General features: G+C 35.3%; 1 protein-coding gene across 5 annotated transcripts in view; it reads left to right on the top strand.

The window, feature by feature from the left end:
- lrch2 (leucine-rich repeats and calponin homology (CH) domain containing 2) overlaps nucleotides 1-23,337 on the top strand; it is a 108,876-nt gene that overhangs the window by 40,801 nt on the left and 44,738 nt on the right. For all 5 annotated transcript variants that reach the window (XR_015491448.1, XM_087253763.1, XM_087253762.1 and 2 more), the window contains exons 6-10: nucleotides 2,842-2,972; nucleotides 5,309-5,396; nucleotides 8,317-8,413; nucleotides 12,790-12,890; nucleotides 13,031-13,095. Coding sequence is in view for 4 of the 5 variants with exons in the window: in XM_087253763.1 (XP_087109889.1) it covers nucleotides 2,842-2,972; nucleotides 5,309-5,396; nucleotides 8,317-8,413; nucleotides 12,790-12,890; nucleotides 13,031-13,095 (482 nt within the window). In the remaining variant the exon portion in view is untranslated. The remainder of the gene's footprint in view (nucleotides 1-2,841; nucleotides 2,973-5,308; nucleotides 5,397-8,316; nucleotides 8,414-12,789; nucleotides 12,891-13,030; nucleotides 13,096-23,337) is intronic.

Genomic DNA, 23,337 nt, shown 5'->3' with positions numbered 1-23,337 from the left:
TGTATTGTCAAGTCTTGTCAACTTTAACCTGAGTTAAGACAACTTTGCTATTTAAGTGATTTAAGTAATATTTAAGTGATAATTTTAAACTTTAAATTTTAAGGCCGCACAAACACTTTTCAAACAAACTAACAATTTATTTTCAGTTTCAGTCATGTTTATTTCCCTTCATGTCTTTCTGTAGAAAAGCAGTTACCAAACCACATTATCATGGTGGAATACAATCAATTTAGTTGACCGTTTGATATTCCTGTAAGGAGCCTGTGAACATCACACTGTGACCCTTGAGTTCCCCAGAAAGCATTTTTATTTTGGCTCAGTCACATGTTAGTATACCTGACTGTGGGCTCAAATGATTATTATTATTTTTTTGGCACCTACTGTAGTGATGTAGTTCTAGTTATCAACCCATCATATTCTGAATGTTCAGATTTAATCTCACTGTCCTTCACGTTTGAGAAGACAGTAGTTTAGATGCTAAATGTTCTTCCTTTTCCTTGTTTCTCAGAAAAATGTTCTGAGGTAAACAATTGCGTAAATAACTTTTTTTGAGCTAAAGTTCAATCAAAAGGATTTGTTTGTCTTCCAGCAACAAGACGTTTCAGAGAACATCCAGTCCCTTGACTGAGATTAACCTCATTTCAGATTTTGGAATGTCCCTCAGTCTATGTATAGTCTTTCCTTGGAAATGCAGATTGGCAATTTGCCCTAAGAGAAAGTCAAGTGACTTTGTTGATTTTGTCGTTTTATTACTGTACATATTTTGAAAATACAAGCTGAACAGGTTTCTGAGAAATAAATCCGCTTTTACTAAAGTTGTTGCATTGTACTGAATCTGAACAGTGATTTAAGAATGGTTTCTGGTTCAAACGTTTGGAGTTTTGGAGTTTAAATGTTATGTTAAAATGTTATGTTCGCTAAACAAAAATATAATTATTTAATATATTTAGTTAAATGTAAACATTTTTTAAATATGTTTAATCTAAGGCATGCCTGTGACGGAAAAGCAGAATTTTTAGCATCATTTGCACCAGTCTTCAGCGTCACATGATCCTTCAGAAATTATTGTAATATGCAGATTAGCTTCTTAAAAATATTATTTACCATTATTGGAAATTTAGAATATTTTTGTAAAAATGCATACAGCAGGGCTGCGCCCGGTCAGTACCTGGATGGGAGACCACATAGGAAAGCTAGGTTGCTGCTGGAAGTGGTGTTAGTGAGACCAGCAGGGTTTGTGAGGGTCCTAATGCCCCTGTACAGTGAGCGATGTATTTCGTACGAGGCATTAAACTGAGGTCCTGACTCTCTGTGCTTGCTAAAAATTGTTCTTCATAAAAGAATAAAGTCAAATTTGCCCACTGGCCTCCTAACCATCCCCATATCTTATTTTTACTTTAGCTTCATCACTGTGTCTCCTTTCCACCAATCAGCTGGCGTGTGGTGAGCAGTCTAGCGCAATATGGCTGCTAGGTGGATGATGCACACTGGTGGAGATTCCCCCAATGTATAAAGAACTTTGAGTGTCCAGAAAAGCAGTATATAAATGTAAAGAATTATTATTATTATATTTAATAATACTCTATAAAGGTCTGAGTAATTTTTTTTCAGATTTCAAATAAAAAAGATTGTTATTTGTGTGTTTTCTTTATTACAGAAATGCTCTGTTTTAAAAACTCATTTTTGAGGTGCAGCTGATCACAGAATGTTGGAACAGATCTTTTAATCCCAGTTTCTTTGCAAATCCTGTTCTGTGGCCATGTTTTTACACGTTATTATGGAGACATAATATGCTCCCATCAATCAATTCAGTGGGCGGGACAAACTGCACTCCTATGTCATGTGGTAATGTGGTGGGCCTCAAAATCGCTGGGATATTTATCCTATTTTAATGTCAGGAAATTTTAAATAAGAGACTTGATGTGTTTTTATCACACCAATATGAATGTGGACACACTATACCTACACAAAGTTCTGTCTAAACAGCTTACAAAAGTAAATTTTGCATCATAGGTGCACTTTAATTTTTTTTATTACATTTGTTCAGAATAACATTTAATTTTTTTTTCGTGTAAAAATCAGGGTTATCCTATCAAACACTGTAATTTTGTTGTTTAAATTAAAAAATAAATATGTCTTAAAACATGATGTTTGTTTAGTTATTTTATGCAAATATATTGCTTTCAATGACAGTATGTTTAGTTTTACACATGGTAAGAAATAGGGCTGCACAATATATTGTTTTAGCATTGATATCCTAATGTGTGTGTGTGTGTGTCCATAATAATCACATTGCAGGATATGCAATGATGAGTGAGGAATATAATTGATCAGCAACAACAGCTGAGAATACATTAGATTCATTCACGAGTCAATTGCAAAGTATAACCCTAACAGAGGGAAACTTTACCATTTACATGTGTTTTAAAGGCATTTTAAGAGACTGTAAAGCTCTCATATGTTCATGATTCATACCCTTATAAAATCAGCCCCAATCGATCCCAATTAATGATTTCTTTCCAAATAGAGCTATACCACAATATATATTGCACAAAATCAAAATATCTCAATGTCAGATTTTTCCAATGTCGTGCAGCCCTAGTAAGAAACATCAGTAGTTAACAGAATTAAATAAATAATTGCATTTGGCTCAAACACACAACCATAAATTACAAATCCAGAGAAGGTGAATTGTTCAAGTGGTCTCTTAAATCGTTCCACTCCTGTATTTCTTTGACATCTCTTTGATAAATAGAATTCAGTAAAAAAAAAAAAAAGAGACAGCGGTTTTGTGACATCTCATCTTTTGTCAGTTTGTTAATTAATCTTTTTTGCTTTCAGATCTGCCTGAAGGGAAAGATCCACATCTTCAAGTATCTGAACCTGCAGGCATGTCGTCTGGATAAAAAGCCTGACACACTTGACCTGCCTTCTCTGGGAAAACGCTGTTTACCTCAGCAGCTGACTGACAGGTCCGTACAGCCTTTTGCCATCTATTTATTGCGATTTCATCTACCAACAACACCAATTTATAGCCCCAATGAATCATGTCATAAACACGTATTTCACAGAAATTCACAGAAACACTTTTTTAATCTTCCATTTTTTAATGTCACTGAAACCTTATCTACTTTTATCTATAATTCGTTGTTTCTGTTTATAGCTACATCATATTTTACATCATATATATGTTTGATTGGGAGCAATGTATAGCAGATGCTGACACGAGCCGGGTTACCATCCTCATTTGAAGCAAATCTTTTTATAGTTCGCCAAAAAAGAAAAAATCTCAAATTTGAATGAGGTGTTTTTTTTCCCCCCAACGAGTTGTTAGAGCAGCTGACTGTAGTATTAGTAATCCAACAGTAAACAAGGCAAGCATAAAGCAGACAGGACTGCAGTTAGAAATGGTTGGGCAAGTTATAATTGTAAAGTATATATTCAAAAAGGCAGCAACACCAAAGCTCCATAAATGCAAATTTATGCATTTTCAAGCACACCTTCCTCAGACAGTGTTCATCACAGTAAGGTGCTTCTTTTCTGGATCACATGATCTCCTAGTATCTCACAACAACAACAAAAAAAATACACATTTATAAATTGTACAACTTAGGTATATTCAAAACAAACAAACCATAATGTTACATCACAAATTAAAGAAAACAGAATATAACAAGGAATTATAACAAAAATTATACAATACAAAAGGATAGCTTAGTTAAAAAACAACAAAAAAGCATGATCGTCATATTAATTTTTATATGAAATATTCGCCGGTGACTAAAGACATTAATAAAGTGCTATTAAAACACTGGCATATTATTTCAAGTGATCCTACCCTCAAAGAATGTTTTGAAAAATTCACCTTGTTTAGTACACAAAAGAACATCTAACATCCGGAATATGTTGGTTGTAGCTGATCTAGAACATTTATTAAATGCCATGCCACATGGTAATTTTAAATGTAGGAATTGTTTACAATGCAACTTCAGTTACAAAACGTTAACTTTTACACATCCCCATACAGCAAAAAAAAGGAAAAAAAGCGAGGCACTATTTTGTGCAAGACCGCAAGAGAATCTAGATGTTGCAGTGCCCATGTGGTTTATGTTCCCTTGGTAAGACGAGTAGGCCTTTAAAAATTCGCATCTTATTAAATTGCTGTTACAACCTGAAGCCTTTTGCATTTTCACTCTAGATACATTGTCACTAAGAGGTTTAAATGAGGGGTTTGACATTCGTCCTTTATAATAATTCTTTAATGTTTAATTAGGTGTTTGGGTACAGGTTTTTGGCTATATTTTGTTGTATGTTTTTTGTTTTATTTCCTTGTTATATTCTCTTTTCTTTAATTTGTGATTATTGTTTGTTTCTGTATTTTAATTTTGAATACCTAAGTTGTCATTTTTTCTTGTTTTGAGATAATGGGAGATCATGTGATCCGGAAGTGTATAAAAAGGAGCACCTTACTGTGATGAACACTGTCTGATGAAGAGCCGTGTGCTCAAAACATTAGACGCTTTGTGTCAGCTGTTTTTAATTGAATACATTTGCATTTTTGGAGCTCTGGTGTTGCTGCCTTTTTGGATTTATAACTTGCACTTTTTGCGTTTTTGACTGAGCACCCAATTCAAAGTGATGTGTGTGCTTTTGTACATTTTTGAAAATGATAATTGTAACAGCAAAGGCAGTATGATGACATCAAGCCACAAACATATGGGCACAATAACATCTGTGGGATGTTTAGAAGGTCATAGTGACAAGACATTTTAATAACTTTAACTTTAATAACTGTTGTAACAATTCATATCCTAATTTTTTGTATATTTCATCCTGACAATATTTAATCAAGGCAGCATGGTGGCTCAGGGGTTAACACTGTTACCTCACAGCAAGAAGGTCACTGGTTCAAGTCCCGGCTGGGTCAATTGGCATTTCTGTGTGGAGTTTGCATGTTCTCCTTGTTCGCGTGGTTTTCTCCGGGTGCTCTGGTTTATGCATGTGCTATAAGTGAATTGAATAAACTAAATTGGCCATAGTGTATGGGTGTTTCACAGTACTGGGTTGCAGCTGGAAGGGCATCTGCTGTGTAAAACATATGCTGGATAAGTTGGCGGTTCATTCCACTGTGCCGACCCCTGATAAAAAGGGACTAAGCCGAAGGAAAAATTAATGAATGAATTGATATTTGATTATTTATTTATTTCTTATTTTATTCCAGCTATCAGTTTCTTTAAAGGAAACTATGATGTTGTGTTATTGGTCATCTTGCTTAACTGCGTATGTGTTTGCTTGTTTGTTTGTGTAGTATGGAAGATTTCTATCCTAGTAAAAACCACGGCCCTGACTCAGGTATTGGCAGTGACAATGGTGACAAAAGACTGTCGACTACAGAGGTAAACACACACAAAGTACCACGTTATTTTTTTTATATCTCAGAATGTGCATGGCCATTTGTAAATCTTTTGTGATTGTGAATTTTTGTTAAATGTAACCTACTTCCAATTAGCTTTGTGAATTAAAGGTGCTACTGTATATAAATTCACCTGCCTCATCTTGAAAGCGAACAAGGTTTCTTGTGTGATTCAATTTTATTGTTTTAGCTGCTTTATATTATGAGTCAAAGATGAAACCAGATTTTCATGCATCAAATCAATGAAAGTAATGACAAAGTGTTATTTTTGTGCATCATTTATTCATTTGTCAAAAACAATGATTGATCATGATTTACAATAGACAACTTTCTGAAATTGTAACAATAGTTTAATAACAAGTCTTCTCAAGATTTATAGCTCATAAAATTTAGAAATTACCATTATTAGCACTATGAAACATTGATTTTATATCTGACTTTTATTTTGATATATTTTTTAAATAATGTATTTCTTTGTTAGGAAGCTAAATTTTAAAAGAAACATAATACAGGTGCTGGTATACTTAATCAAATTAAAAAACATTTATTTTATATTTGAAAGTTAGGGTTAAGAAATAATTTAATTGTAAGTTCAATAAAATAAACAGAATGTAATACATGTATAAAATGCCAGAACCCAAACAAAAACAACTAGGATCCTATAAGTGCCTTCTTTAATGTGCAACCTCCAGTTTTGCAAGATCATCATGTTTGACACAGTGGATAGAGCTTTAGTAATTAATGTAAATTTGGTAAAATCAGGGATCTTTTTTTTTGTTGCAAATAAAAATAATTTGCACAATATATGGTTTAATATATAACAACCTCGGAATTTGCCTCAATCATGTCTACTCTGCAAGTTCAAATAATTGAACTCAATTTTTACTAAAAAGATGCGATGCAACAAGATTCTAACAGCAAGTAATTTATCTGTCGACACATCAAAACACTTAAATACCAGTCATTCATTTAAATATCAGCCACTGCACTGTAGGGAACACAATGGTAAGGGTTATAATCTAATGAATACATATAAAAACAATTTAACTTTATTAAACAGACTGTTGTACTAGCAGTACTGATGTTGACATTGAGTCACTGATTTTCATTTTCAAATCTGAGGTACACTATCTGCTGCTGCTATCAGTAGTATGGCAATAAATGTAATGGACAATTGTGATCAAACTCTCATTGATAGCTTTTAACACTGAATATAGCACATAATCAGTACCTGAGGTGATCATTGTCTTTGTAGTTTATGCTGTTTTGCTGCGACATTGCGGAAAAAGAAACTTTGAAAATGTGCACGTCGCAATTAGTTTCAACATGAAAAGATAACATTTATTGTGGCATGTGTGTAGATAGAACACAGTGTACTGACTTTTCTTTCTTTCCACTCAACCTCTTAAAAACCTGCATATTAATAGCATCTCCTTGATGACAGAATATTTTATATACAAAGTGAGAGGGGACTGAATTGGGAATAAGTTAATTTCTTTGCATTTCTATCCAAATCAAACAATTCATGACCACCACCAGGGGTGACACCTTGCAACACTGCATGGAAGAAGGTATACTGTACCTTAAGTAAACTTTTTAGGGTATAGATCGGTAAACACACATAGAAATGGTATTCCTTTAGTTAACATGTACATGTACAGTCTTCGTAGCCTACTAAGTGACAATGTTATAGTGAAACACAGCCCAGAACATCAGACAATTTGGGAGCAGACATCATGGTTTTATTCATACAATCGGATAATGCCTATGTAATGCAGAAAAAAAATCTGATTCCTTTGTATGTCAGAAAAAAAATGTAAAAAGGGTATTTTTTGCGAATAGAATTGCTAAAAAGACGTTTACCATTAAAGGATTGAATGTAATGGTCAATCTGTGATGATTAGCCTACTATTATGCTTGAAACTAAATGTAAAAAATAAAACACTATTCACAATATCACTATGTAGTTTTTTCTTACATTATTTAATCCTATACACACACACACACACACACACACACACACATATATATATATATATATATATATATATATATATATATATATATATATATATATATATTATATATATATATATATATATATATATATATATATATATATATATATATATATATATATATATATATATATATATATATATATATATATAATTTTTTTTTTTTACATAAAGTAGACTAAATTTAGTAGCTAGATTATTTTAGAAAAGCAGTTCATACTTATGTACAGAGTGCTGCTGGTATGTTGTTGGTTGAGATGTTGATAATAGCCAATGGCATCTGTTTTTGCTGCTGCATCAGTAAAAACAGCAGAAACTGTGACATTACATCAGTCTGTAACACACAAAAGTCATTCAAAAACTGCCATGCCATATTATGAACATGACTGCAAAGCACTAAATAAATTGAGAGTTTTTTTAGCCATTTAGTGGGATACTTAACCTGTACATCTTACACAAAGTTTTTGACAACTCAATACAAACTGTCACTCTTTTTTCACAAGGAAGTCTTCGCTCACAGAACAAAACAGGCATTCATCAAACTAAAACCTAGTGTGACTAATGAAATGAAAGTCTTGCACATTCACAGAAAAGATCTAATTTCCGCATTGCAAAATAAGGTGGATAGTACAACGAAGATCTGTAAATACAAAGAATACTGTTTTTCACTTGATGAAAAAAGATACCACACGTTAGCACAAAAGCTCTTGAATAGTTGAGCTGGAAACACCAGTTGAGCATGACGAAAGATAATCTAGTAGGATGATCGAAGAATTTTGTTGTGGGAGTAAAACAACTGTCAATAATGTAAAGAGTTTTCCAGCAGGTGTGTCTTACAAAACAGACAAAAAAAATCTTGTGTTTTCTCTTTCTCCTGTTCCGCAGCCATCTGATGATGACACCATGAGTCTCCACTCTCAAGTGTCAGAAACGGCGCGGGCTGACGCACACATTCTGCTCACAAAGCTTGACTCAAACAAAGGTGTGTTTTCAGCATTAGTATTATTAACCATAAATAATTTTTCATAAAAGATGTTTTGTTGTGTTGTGTACCATAGTAATAACTTCATAATAGAAACTATACATTGAAACTAGACAAACAGATCTGTGTCAAACAGATACATGTGTCATACCTATGTCAGTGTACAGATTTATGTCCTGATATGACACAAAAACACATACACACACACACACACACACACACACACACACACACACACACACACACACACACACACACACACACACACACACACACACACACACACACACACACACACACACACACACATATATGCACACAGTTAGGTCTATAAATATTTGGACATCAACACAATCGCAACATTTTTAGCTCTATACAACAGCACAATGGATTTGAAATGAAGCAAACATTAAGTGCTTTAACTGCAGACTGTCAACTTTACTTTGAGTATCCAAATCAGGTGAACGGTGTATAAATTGCAACAGTTATATGTGCATATGTGTCTCTCACTTGTTAAGGGTCCAAAAGTAATTGGACAATTGGCTTCTAAACTGTTCCATGGTCAGGTGTGTGTTATTCCCTCATTATCCCGATTACAATGAGCAGATAAAAGGCCCAGAGTTTCAAGCGTGCTATTTGCATTTGGAATCTGTTACTGTCAACCCTTAAGATGAGATCCAATCAGTCAAGAAAGCCATCATAAAGCAAAAAATAAAATAAAAAATAAAATAAGAGAGATAGCAAAAACATCAGGCATGGCCAAAACAACTGTTTGGAACATTCTTAAAAAGAAAGAAAGAATGCACCAGTGAGCTCAGCAACATCAAAAGACCCGGAGGACCATTAAAACAATTGTGGTGAACGACTGAAGAATTCTTTCCCGGGAAAAACACCTTTCACAACAGTTGGCTAGATCAAGAACACTCTCTAGGAGGTACTGTAGGTGTGTGTGTGTGTCAGACTCAACAATCAAGAAAAGACTTTAGCAGAGTGAATAGAGAGGGTTCACCACAAGATGTAAACCAATGGTGAGCTTCAAAAACAGGAAGGCCCGTTTAGAGTTCTAAAAAAGCCTCCACCGTGCTGAAACAACATCCTATGATGAGATCAAGATCAACATTTACCAGAGTGATGGAAAGAGAAAAGTATGGAGATGGAAAGGAACTGCTCATGATCCTAAGTAGTGAAGCATGGTGGTAGTAGTGACATGGCGTGGCCATGTATGGCTGTCAATGGAACTGGTTCTGTTGTATTTATCGATGACGTGACTGCTGACAAAAGCAGCAGGATGAATTCTGTTTCAGGCAATATTTTCTGCTCATATTAAGCCAAATGCTTCAGAACTCATTGGACAGTGTTTCACAGTGCAGATGAAGAAATAACCCAAAGCATATTGCAAAAGCAACCAAAGAGTTTTTGTAGGGAAAGAAGTGCAATGTTATGCAAGGCAGAGTCAATCACCTGAGCTTTAAACATGCATTTCACTTGCTGAAGACAAAAAAAAGAGAAGGGAAAATGTCCAAGAACAAGCAGGAACTGAAGACAGTTGCTGTAGAGGTCTGGCAGAGCACCATCAGGAATGAAACCCAGCATCTGGTGATGTCTATGTTTTCCAGACTTCTGGCTGAAATTGACTGCAAAGGGTTTGCAACCAAGTATTAAAAAGTGAAGATCTGATTGATGATTGTTATTCTGTCCAATTACCTTTGGACCCTTAATAAGTGTGAGCCATATATGCAAATTGTAATTCCTACAGCGTTCACCTGATTTGGAGTAAATACTCTCAAATTAAAGCTCTAAGTCTGCAGTTAAATCACATCTTGTTTATTTAATTTCAAATTCATTGTGTTGGTGTAAAGAGCTAAACTTGTTAGAACTGTCTCAATGTCCGAATATTAATGGACATTACTGTAGATATTTACAATTAACATTTTTTTATTCAGACAGATGTATTTTTACTTTGTAGCTTACCTTTGCCTCACTTAAAGCTAACCTTTAAAATATAAACAATATAACTGCACTGTTTCTTTAACCTTTATGCAGCATTAAAGGTTATGGCCTACACACTTTTCTGACAATTTATTTGATACACCTTGTTAGTAAGGGGTTGGAGCCTATTTTGTTTTCAGAACCGCCTTACTTCTCTGTTGCAAGATTCAACAATGTCCTCAGTGATATGACACATACTGACATAACAGCATTACGCAGATGTATGTGGGATTTGATGACTGCACGTCAGTGATGCGTACTGTTTCACCACAAGCTAAAGATTGAGATCTGGTGATTGTGGAGGACATTTAAGTATAGTGAACTTTTTGAGAAACTTGTTTAAGATGATTTGAGCTTCGTGACATTGCATGTTATCCTGCTGGTTAGCTGGTAGCTATCACATCACAGCCATAGGCGCAGCTTGTCATTTGAGCTAGGGGCAGCCAGAGGAACCAGTTTAAGCTATTTAATTAAAAAAACAACAACTCTTGGATTCTTAAACCATTTATTTATTCAATTTCTTTTCGGCTTAGTATCTTTATTAATTAGGGGTCACCACAGCAGAATGAACCGCCAACTTATCCAGCATATGTTTTACCCAGCGGAAGACCTTCCAACACTGGGAAACACCAATACTCTCTTGCATTCACACACATGTACTACAGCCAACTTAGCTTATTCAATCCACCTATAGCGCATGTCTTTGGACTGTGGGGGAAACCAGAGCACCCAGGAAACACATGCAAACATGGGGAGAACATGCAAACTCCACACAGAAATGCCAACTGACCCAGCCAGGGCTCGAACCAGCGACCAATACACTTACCTGGATATTTAAAACTAGCTTGAATGACTGATTTAGTTTGATCAGGTGTGTTTACTTAGGGGTTAAAGCTAAACCGTGCAGAGCTGTGGCCCTCGAGGAACTGGGTTTGACATTTGTGGTTTAAATGATGCATAACTGGGGCCCAAATATAACAAAAAAATCCCCCACATCAGCAACCTGAACCATTTGAATGTCATTTGGATGAGACGTCTTTAAAACGTAGTTGTTAAAACTCTGGTCATGAATAATTTCATGGCTGTAACTCTGGTGTCCTACACTCTCAGAAATAAAGGTCTGTTACTGGAGCAGTGCCTTTTCAAAAGGTACATTTTTGATCATAATAGGTCCTTAAAGGTATTATACTATCCATTTATAATACAGTGATCAGCATATATAAGTACACCCCTCACTAATGTATCTTTTAAATTCATATTTTTAATAGGAAGCCATACAATATTTTAGTTATGCATATATGTTATATTAGTCAGTATTGAAGCCAAACCTGGAGCTTATCTAACAAAATAACTTATGATAGCGGTCCAAAAACTAGTACACCCAAATTTATATGTTATAGAAAAATTTAAAATACAAATAAAAAAAGAGGAAAAATCAAGAGAAGAAAAAAATGGAAATATTTAGTTGAGATTTTGTTGGTTGTATTTTTTTTTTTTGCAATTTTTTGCTTGAATTTAATTGTTTTATCTTTCCATTTCTAAATGTGTTTGGTGACAAAAATATTATTTCAATAAATATATCTGTTTAATAAATCTGTTTTGTTTAAATGCACCAAAATACATTGCCTAAAATCACTGAGACATTGATAAAAAAATATTTATTTTCAAAATAGGGTGTACTCAATAATGCTGAACATTGTTCCTGTTAATACATATTAATACCTAAAAAGTACATATTAATATCTATTTATTAATAACTGCTTTTTTTTCTAGCCAAAATAAAACAAATAAGACTTTCTCCAGAAGAAAAAAATATTATCAGACATACTGTGAAAATTTCATTGCTCTGGTAAAAATCATTTGGGAAATATTTAAAAAAGAAAATCAAAATCAAAAGGGGGCTAATAATTCTTACTTCAACTGTATATTTTTGATAACTAGCAGAGTGTCAGGTTTATGTAATTCACCACTTTGCAGATACTTGATTGTTGAAGCCACCACAACTTCCTGGCATTAAATAGCATTATAATAGCCAGTAATTGTTAGTTGTCAAGTGAAAAGTTCAAAGACATCAGCAAATTATGCAAAACCGCAAAAGCAATCTTTGGTTTTCTTTTTTTTTTTTTTTTGATGTGACATTTTTTTCGGTGAGTTTTATTTTACCTATGATTGACGCTGCAACTGATAATTACAGTTATAACATTTACTGACATGCTAATCCTATACAAAGTCTACACTCCCAGCAATCTCACAAAATGCAAAACAAAGCCATTTTCTCTTCTCAAGAAGTGTAGCATCTTACATAGCCGGTGTGTCTAGTAGGCAATTAAAATATCATTTTACAAGAATAAAACCGCCTTGTCTCAATAAGATCTCATTGTGTGCAGATCAGGACCCGTATGACTTTATTGACCCCAATCCAGATGAAGAGGGCACTTTGTCTGAGGGCGATCTACAGCACAATGCACCTTATGTGTCATGTATAAAGGTATGTATAAACACATAGACCCTTATCTACATCCTATCTTTACTGTTTTTTTTGTCATGCGAAGCAATCCCCCACCTGAATCCATAGTTACTAAAACACAAAACCAGCCTGTAAAAGATCTTCCCATCTCTCCTTCACAGGAGCTGGAGCGGGTCCTGAAAACACACCAAAGCAAAGACAAAGAGAACTGGAAAGAGGAGTCAGGGTAAGTCCATGATGTGAGATATTATGCAGGAATTTCCCACAATTTGCACAAATACTTCATCCCACCACCTTTAGATTACTTCTATTATCATCAATGACCTTGGTTATACATACTACAAGTTAAAAACGAGTGTTTACTTACTCTTTCTTTAAAAGTACTGTTTTAAAAGGACAATGAATTGCCATCTTCAATACTGAATCTTAAAGGTAACTCGTTATGGTCATTTTTACAAGATGTGAAGTTCCTATGTCCCTAGAGTGTGTATGTAAAGTTTCGGCTCAAAATAATTTTTATAAATCTTTGAAACTGCCCCTTTGAGGCTTTGTTCTAAATTTTGTTGTTTTTCTGACTATCACTTCAAATTTTAATGAGATTGTCCTCTCAGCCCTCTTTTCAGAAGGGGATGGAGCTATAAACGCCTATGTGTCAACATAGTGGCAGATTCAAAACTCTAATGGTGGACAGTTGCTTTTCACTCAGGGCTGTTTACGCTAATGAGGGTAATGATTGCTAATGATTGTCACTAATGGGTGAGACTTTCCCTTTCTGATGACATGTACAAAGGGAGAATGTCAAACAGCGTGTTTTTACAGAATGTTTTTATGAAGTATGATAATTAAAATAGAATCAATTAATTGTTAGCATTAGAGGCTGGCTATACTGTAATTACACACTGTTCCCCCACAACCGTGTATATGCACCTTATAAAAGTGATTTTTCCATAATAGGTTCCCATTTAAAAACCAGTTTAACTGCATTGTGAAGGGCTAGAAAAGCGTTTAAATTAGAGAAATTAGAGAAAGTGATGTCAATAAAGAAGACAGTATATTATTCAACATAAGCTTATTCTGAAAACGTAGCCCTATATACGTTTCTGGAGATTGAGAATTATGTAGCCAGAAGTATGTATGGCTGCATTTCGTCTTTAAAATGAATGCTATAGGGAGGTATGACTGCGTTGCTTTTTGCGCTTTACCAGCTGACCGCGTATGTATGGACAGCTTTCCCGCTGTTACCAGTTTATCCTGTTAGCTCGCCATGTATGTTGGTGGTCTTGAGAAGCAGACAGGAGTTGACCACAACAATGGGGTTCGAGTGTGGTGAAGAACGGTTCCAGAAAGCATGTAAAACAAGCCAAAAAATAAAATAAACAAGTAAATAACAGGGTGAGCATGTGATAAAATCTAAACGTGTGGGGAAAAGCCCTTGTCTGTTTTTTTTTTTGCATTGCTTTTGAAAATTGTTGGTTGGGCTCAGGGAAGTGGCTGGGTGGGACAATCAATGCAATTGGTTGGGTTTAGGGAAGGAGGAGGGTGGGTTAGTCGATCGGTCAGTCATTCAGTCAGTCAAACACTTAGTTGACAGCAGCGTCTGATGGGTTTACGTTAGAACAGCAGGGGTTAGTAGCAGACTCGCACTCGCGAGTCTCAAAAAAGCGTACACAGCGTCCTCTGGTGGGTTTACGCGAGAATAGGAGGTGTGAATGGCACTCATGAGAGAAATTTGAGATCTCCAAAAAATCATACACATAAGTGGATTCACAAAAAATAAAAACTGTAAAAAAGCATAGCTCCTGGGACGTATTTTGCACTCTCCAGAAATGTATATTGAGGTACTTTTTCAGAATGAGCCTGGCATAATGTTATTTAATTCATAAGAAGACCATAAAACAAATCCATATGAATAAATCCAACCATTCTTCCATCCTTTTGAATGAGACAATTAACCAAGGTCTTGGCATTCTGCGTTTTTAATGAAGTATATATCAAACTGTATGGGGAGGTTCAACAAATGCTAAAAATAAATGTTTACATATTACTTTCGAAAATCACCATCACAATATATATATATATATATATATTATGTCATGACTGTCTGTGTCTACCAGATTCCACTGTAGTTCGCCAGTAACTCCCTGCGAACTACAGTGGTGAAAGAACTACATATCCATACATTCCTTCGAGCACACACACAGTCTTTCATATATACTGATTTGCAATCAAAGCTGTCTCTGTTCACCGTTGATTTCCTGGACTATATACTCAGTCATTTAACCTCTGTTTGTTAGTTCATCGTTCGTACTTGTTGGTATATGTTCTTGAATCCAGTTTAGTATCCTGTCCTAGTTGCTGAGTCTAGTTAAAGGTAATCTGTTTAGTTCCTTGTTTGTTTGTTTATTTGATACTTTGTCACTTTGATTTTTTTGGATTTTTGTTCTCTGTCACTGCACAATACAACATTAAACTGCACTTGGATCCTACACCCGTTTTTGTTCCTGTTTCATTCCGCCAAACGTGACAATTTATATATATATATAAAATGAGATCAATCTCGGTAAGCAGACGTAAGGATCTAATTGCAGTTTAATTCGATTATTCAAGCAGACGAAAACGGTCAATGAATGAAACAGAAATGGCTGGTACACAAGGACAATCCAGATCGAAGTCAAAAAAACAGGCATAAGGTCAAAAAAGGTGACAAAACAGAATCAAACAATAAACAAGGCTAAGGTCAATAACAAATAGGCAAAACAAAGAAATGCACATCAAAGACTCCATGCTAAACTGGTGTATGTGTGGTTTATAAATAGTCTGAATGATGTGTGCGTCTCATCACCGGTTATCGGCAACTAGTGTGTGTGACATGGCCTGATAAGCTTTGTAGTTCCTTCACAAGCCGTGTAGTTCACCAGCGATCTGTCAGGAGTGGATCGCTGTTAAACGTGACAGATACATTTTTATTTTATAAATTATTAAAATATTGGTGTCTGTGATACAGCAAGTTCAGTGATTGTTTTCTACACCATGATTTTATATAAAATCCACTTTAATGTGTGATTAAAAAAGTGAAGTGAAGTGAAAATATTCATTTATGACCACTAAAAAGTGGTCATAAATGAATATTTTCTCAATTCAATTGTGTAGCAGCTCGAACCCAGAAACAGTATTCAATACATCATGACTTAACTAGCGGATTGGCACTTCTTGCAAAGTGTGTACACCCAGTGTGCTGGCCAAATTTTCTCATTCTGGACCCTATCATGATCACCTAATCTCATCCTGTCGGTTAGCTCTATCACAGTGGTACCATTGTGTATAAACACACGTGGACGATGATGATTGTTTCTTTGCCTGATTTATTTTAATCCAAATACATGCTGAAATAACAATACCATAATAATATAAAGCAGACCAGACAAATAACTGGGGAAACTGAGGGATTTGCATTCAAGATAAACTGAAAAGGAACACCTGTTGATTATTGAATGAGTGGTGAGAAACAGAATGGGAACACACCATACAGGGCAGACACGTGACAGTATCAACATTGATCCGCAAACATAAACAGAAGCTCAATCATTGTGCCGTGACAAACCTCAATACATCTTGTTGAAGGTTAAAAGAGCTGCTTAAGACGTACAAATAAACAGCATTCGGCACTGATCAATGTTTATACGAGAATTAAAGTCAAAAGCGATTTTGATTTTCGGTAGACTTGGAATAAACTCTGCAGTTCGTCTAGAAGAAATCTTGTGAACTTTTTTAAGGATCTCAGCTTTCAAGAAGGTGGACAAAAAATTTGATTTGATTAAATTTTTTTTCATCTGAAGGTAAACCGATATCTTATGGGCTTATAATTACTTGAAGGTGAGTAAATAATTACAATTTCAAGAGTTCACACTTAGCTGATTATGCTTGTTTGGCATGCTGTCCTGGAAGAGAGAGCACTGGGCTCAAAAGAAGTTGAGCCCTGGACTCCTTCCTGTTTGCAGGGCGAGAGGGGAGATTGAGCTCAGGTGGATCTCAAGAACTCGCCTGCTTATTTGATAATTTTCGGATCAGCAAAAAAGGAAGGAGACAAATATCATTTGCTTTCCATTTATTCAAAAATATTACTGCAAAAACCATTAGCTTAAACAAACAGAACTTAGAACCTGCAATTTTTGTAAAAATAAAAGTCAAGAAAGAACCTGAAAAAAGCTGAAAAAAATATTCATTACGAAAAATTATAATGCTAAGTATAGAAATTTAACATCTTGTACACCATATCATATTTATCTTTAAACAATGATTCAACAATTCACACAAAACTTCACATTTCATTATAGGTGTATTATTTTTGAAAACCTATTCAACCTATGGTTGTTTGTCACCACCCATGGGTTACACTATACAATAGCTTTCACCAGCATCAAAAATTCACCAGCGTCAAGTGCATTAAATGGGGATTTTAATCTTTACCATAAACATCAGTGTTTATATCTGAAGTATAAACTGTTCTCCCAGTACTTCTGTGTTATTTAATTGTTTGTAACTAACTGAAAAAGTGTAAAAACTGAATCTCTCTTGATTAAAAGCAGATTTGAATGCAGTACTTATAAGGATTAATAAACATAACTAAATCATTATCATTTATCATTCATTTTGCGCGGGTTTGAATTGAGATCACAATCTTTTAATGTTCAATTGTGCAGCTTTACACTGAACAAATTAATGCAGGCTAAACAAACAGTGACCGAAAAAAAAAACTTTAATTAATAACCTAATTTCAAGAGTTCACACTTAGATATTGTTTGACAAATGTTAGCAGGTTTGGCATGCTGTCCTGGGAGAGAACCCTGAGCTTGGAGATAATTGAGCCCAGGGCTCCCGCCTGGTTGATTGAGCATGTAAGGGGAGTACGAGATCAGGTAGTTTCTGAGAGCTCTCCATGGTAAAGGAAGAAAGGGGAAGAAGGGGTGGATGGGGGGTTTCTTAGGAAAATGAAGAAAAGGGAGTCATTTTTTGCTAGGCTACTTATAGTGAGTTTGGATTAATCTAATTGGCTAACCAATGACTGTAGATGAGAGACCAGCTGTGGTCAATCATATCAGGTGCTCCTTTTGAAAATATTTTGTGAAACTTCACTAAATATTTAGGTCCCACCACAACTTTTCCGTCATCATTATACTTTACAGTGACGCCAAAATGCTTTCATACACGGGATTTGAATGACGCGCGAGGCGATCTCTCTTCAATTGTTATAAATGTTGTATTAACCTACAAGTTCTAAAAAGTTATTAATCCGCGGTCACATGCATTCTGAACCCTGGGGTGTGATCACAGACCAACCGTGATTCGTTACACCCCTATTGGGTTCAGCCATAATCAATCATAATCACACGATCCTCCTAAAGTTAGTTTGAACCTGCTGAACCTCTGACTGAAAGGCTCTTTTGATCAACTACATACGTAATAGTTTGATATTTTTTATTTTGTATTTTGTTTCCCTTTGGAGTAGAAATGTGTATATTTATAGAAATGTGTATAATTCTTGTCATGTGACTCGCGGTTCATTCACGATATTCTTTCAAGTAGATGCCCCTAGAAAGCGTGAGCGCGTCGCACCACTCACTCACCACATACCATACGCATTGATCCTAATATGTGCATGCAAGTCGCTTGCCTCCATAGAAATTAAGGAATTTACACGCGCAAAAGACGTAATATGTGAATGGCCCAGGCAACTCGGTGGCGCAATGGGTAGCACGATCGCCTCACAGCAAGAAGGTCGCTGGTTCGAGCCTCGGCTGGGTCTGTTGGCATTTCAGTGTGTAGTTTGCATGTTGTCCCCGTGTTGGTGTGGGTTTCCTTCTGGTGCTCTGGTTTCCCCCACAAGTCCAAAGACATGTGGTATAGATGAATTGGGTAAGCTAAAGTTGTCCGTAGTGTATGTGTGTGAATCAGTGTGTATGGATGTTTCCCAGTGATGGGTTGCAGCTGGAAGGGCATCCATGGTGAAAAACATATGCTAGATAAGTTGGCGGTTTATTCCACTGTGGTGACCCGAGATTATTAAAGGGACTAAGCCAAAAAGGAAAATTAATGAATGAATCTGAATGGCCCTTAGTTAATAGCCTCACCTTATCCACAGTTAACCCAGTGTGGATGGGTCTCAGTGTACAAGCTCGGAACTTCCAACTAGTGCACAGTTTGTGTAACTTTGTTTAGTTGCAGCAGTTTTGTTCCAGTGTTCTGTCGAACTGGTGTCAATTTAAATGTGGATTAGTGTGATATAAAGCTGTAATATCGCCCTAACCTACCAAATCCCTGACCCCAACCTTAGAACTATTCAAATACAGTGTTTGTATCATTATCTGATAGGTAAGATAAAATGTCAGGACATTGTTGCAGAAACACAGTGTTTAGAAGCCTTTGTGATTAATTAATCGCGATGAATTAAAGTGCAGATAGTAATGAAATCGGTTAATCGTTGCATCCCTATTTAGCTGTAATATTTTATATACACAGTTGATGCATTTTTCACGTTTATCACAGTCAGAGCAGGTGATGATGTGGCAACTAGAGGCACCTATAATTGTGTGTGTGTGTGTTTGTGGCTTTGTGGAAGCAAGGAGGGACTGGAAAAGTGACAAACAATCCTTATCAAAGCAAGTGACTCATTTTTTCCATTGTTTATTGTTTTTTTTTTCTTTTCACTAGATAACTTAGAATAGGTGTGGCAAATATTTCCTGACTTGAATCATCCTGTCTATCAATGTCAACAAACCCCAAATGTGTCCCCGATTACACAACGCACTACACATGACATACTGCAATTAATGCCTTTGTTAAAAATGTCAGGAGTTACAGTAATATCTAGATCAGTTTGATTTCTCCTGTAAAATACCAGTTTGTAAACAGTCTGAAACAAGTCAAAGAATTGCTGAAGGGTAAGAAAGTCTACAGGAGTGCTTGTGAAATGGGTGTTTTCCCCTTGGTAAAGGTGACCAGACCTCCTGTTTCTCCCAGACTTATGTTTTTTCCAGTGTTTTTATCCTTCCTATTTTATAGGGATGCACCGATACCATTTTTTTGGAACCAATCCGAACTTGATACTAAAATTCATAGTATCAACCGATACAGATCAAATCCCGATACTGTGCCATTTTTTTAAATTAACATTTTATTACATTTTTTCTATAGTTCTGGTGATAACCTCAAATAATATATCTTCTAAAAATAAAATAACAGACCTACAGGCCTACTGTATATGACAGACCGCACAATCTAACTAAAAACATGATGCGTGCTATAAACTATGGGCTACATTATTTGAGCATTCATTATGACATTGATTCATTATGACATACTCTAATCGTTGATAAAATAATCAGCCTTTTAGCCAAGCCTGTTACTTTCCTGCAGGATTGAAGCAGACTAAACTAAACCATCTGAGGCCAGTTTTACTTTATAAACATTCCCTCGCCTAAACTCGCCGTGAGAGTGATGGAGAAACGGAAAGCATTTCTGAAAAATTATTTTTTGTCTAAAAAAAATATATTTTTGAAACGAATTTCGGTTGGTATAATTTGTTGGTTATTTTAATGTTTTTTTTTTTTTGGTCAGTTATCCACAAAATAAACAAGAAGATTTAAGGTGAAGTTCAAAACAAGGTCCGCTTATAGGCCTATGCTTTAGCACACAAACTGACAAACAGATCTGTTAAATAAAATATTAATATAAATAAAAGGACAGTGAAATATGTACAGTTTCAGAGTAGCCTATATTAGGCTTAATAATTTTCTGTTAATGACAATTCATATGTGCCAGGCTGTCAATTTTACTTTTAGTCTATTAATTTAATCAACTACTTTGACCACAATAAGCCAGGCTTTACAAACTATTCACAGCACTTAAAGTATTCCCCTGGGAAGAATAAACTCAGTCAGAAGGATAAGAGAACAGAAACTTAGAAATAATCCTACAGAGCGACCCATGTCGCGTCTACGAAGCCAGTGCCTGAATGAAGCGCTTGCATCACGGACACTTCCAAAACAGCAACACAAAGATAGAAACCAGTGCGTTAAAGTTCTGTCCAATCTACAGTATTATTGAGCCTTTTCTCATGGAAAGTTTCAGGTAGGCCTACTTTGTGTGTGAAGAGCAGGTAATAACCCTCTCTACTCCAGTGTTGTGAATGCGATCTGCTGATCTAACAGACACAGCGCAACATGATAGCATTAATGAACTTCATGTTGCAGGTCAAAATGAACCCATTTACTGCAAAACTAAATGCATTTCTCCACCTATTTCTTATAATAACTGGAACAAATAGTCTTGGAATAAAGTTTTTTGTGTTGTCATGAACACAATGCGCAGTTTGAATTGTAAATGAATGGAGATTGATTGACAGGCAGGGAAGCATTGTGCTGAGTATGAGTTTAACCACTTGAATATTCATCTGTACTTCACATTAAACTATAAAATGGCTTCCGAACATTTACGATATAGTAGGCCTACGTGACAACTTTCTAGTGCCTTTTAAAAGGCTACCTAACTTTTTGTTGGCTTATAAGTTACACCGAATATAGTGCATGAGCAAGAATGGATTTGGATCGGTACCCGCTGCCAGCATTGACTATTATATCATGCTTAAATAGCCTAATCAGTGATAGCCAATCTTGTCAAAATATGATCATTCAGTCATATTTACATATCGAACAACAGCTTCAGTGATGGCGACATCAAAACAGTTGAGAAATATGATAACAAAAAAATGAATACCATCAAGCAGTTATGTGGAAACAATCAGTTCAAAAGTTCAGAAAGATATATTACATCTCATGTAATTGCTAAACCTGTGTGTTGGCTTCAAAAAAATCACAACAAATGGGCTTAGTGATTATGTTACATAATGTGTGACATTTACCTCAGGAAAGCCTTTGAGTATTAAGAATGCATTTTTTTGCAAGACAAAACACATCTAGAGAGGCGCATATTGCTGAATATATGCACTGTACATATTCAGTATTCATATAACAATATTCATATGGGTTTTTATCATAGGCAACATTTTAGTATTGATGGTGGTGTTGCTCTCTATGAGAAATCTGGTCAGACTACTTTTATTTTACTTGATTTGTTCACTCCTCAATTACAGATAGCTGTTATATCCAAGTAGTGGGACTGTTACAGGCAATGATATATTTGCTTTACATAGACATTACACTATTAGTTTGGTAAAATTAAATGGATGAAGATTGGAGATGCAATAACTATGGGCAGCGGAACTGAGGTGACTGCAACTGTTGTACTTATGCACTAGCGTTGGCTTGCAAACATGCAATCATGTTAAAGATTGCAGTTTCATAAACAATGTTCAATGGTAGAGTATGCTTACTTGCGAAGTGGAAAGTGAAGGTGTTTTAAGTGCAGGGTAGAAACATTCTTAAAAAATCTAGGTTGGCAGCACAGTAGCTGGTTCAGGTGAATGAGAGATTGTATAGGTGTTTCCCAGTGCATGGATGCAGCTGGAAGGGCACCTGCCACATAAAAACATATGCTAGAGTAATTTAGGTGTATGTTTTTTTAAGCTGTGCTGGACCTTGATAGAGGGAAAAGGATAGTGATTGGATTTGTGAAAACAGCTGCATTTACATTTGGACACAATTTTTGTAAACGTGTCTTCGCTAAAATATATAAATTCAATCTTAAAATCCCTCACTACATGTACATTTAACTATGTTATGTTGACTAAAGTGTCAGCTACACCACATTGATATATATTTTTTTTTACAGAAATGTAAGTTAATAACAATGATTTTATATGTAGGCTATAGAATGCTTTGATGTTCATTTGTGGGTTATTTGATTATTATTATTATAGTTATTTTTAGGAAATTTGGCGAGAACAACTTACAGTTGCCCAGTAGAATGTACTTCTCAAAGTAATGGCAAAAATTAAAAAAAGCGTTTAAACTGGTAAAAACTGCATTATTTTCTGTTAAGGATTACTTACACAGTAAAACAGGAATAAAACAAATTCTGAGAAAATCTGTATTTATATATACATCTACTGGAACTATTTAGTACAGCACTAAAACAGAATCTTACTGAAAGCTCAGTTTGAGTTATGAAACTGAAATCTGAAAAGTGTGGTTAGATGTATGGGTTTGACTTTCTGACAGGTTTTGAATAAAACATGTTTCGAAAAATATATATCTTATATACATTTAAAAATGTATATACATTGTATTTAATGACAGGCGGCACAGGTAGCGATGTCACCTCACAGCAAGTACAGTAGGTCACTGGTTCGATCCTCAGCTGAATCAGTTGGGATTTCTGTGTGGAGTTTGCATGTTGCGTGTTGGTGTGGGTTGTCAATAAACATACTTTTATACATTTTTTTTTTTTTTTTCCAATTTAAGATACTGAACAACCCAATATTATATAATATGGCTTTGCCCCAAAAATACGA

This window comes from Danio rerio, chromosome 5 (genome assembly GCF_052040795.2).
Source record: "Danio rerio strain M-AB ecotype USA chromosome 5, GRCz13ab, whole genome shotgun sequence".
Lineage (NCBI taxonomy): Eukaryota > Metazoa > Chordata > Actinopteri > Cypriniformes > Danionidae > Danio > Danio rerio.
This window is presented reverse-complemented; position numbering and strand designations above follow the sequence as displayed.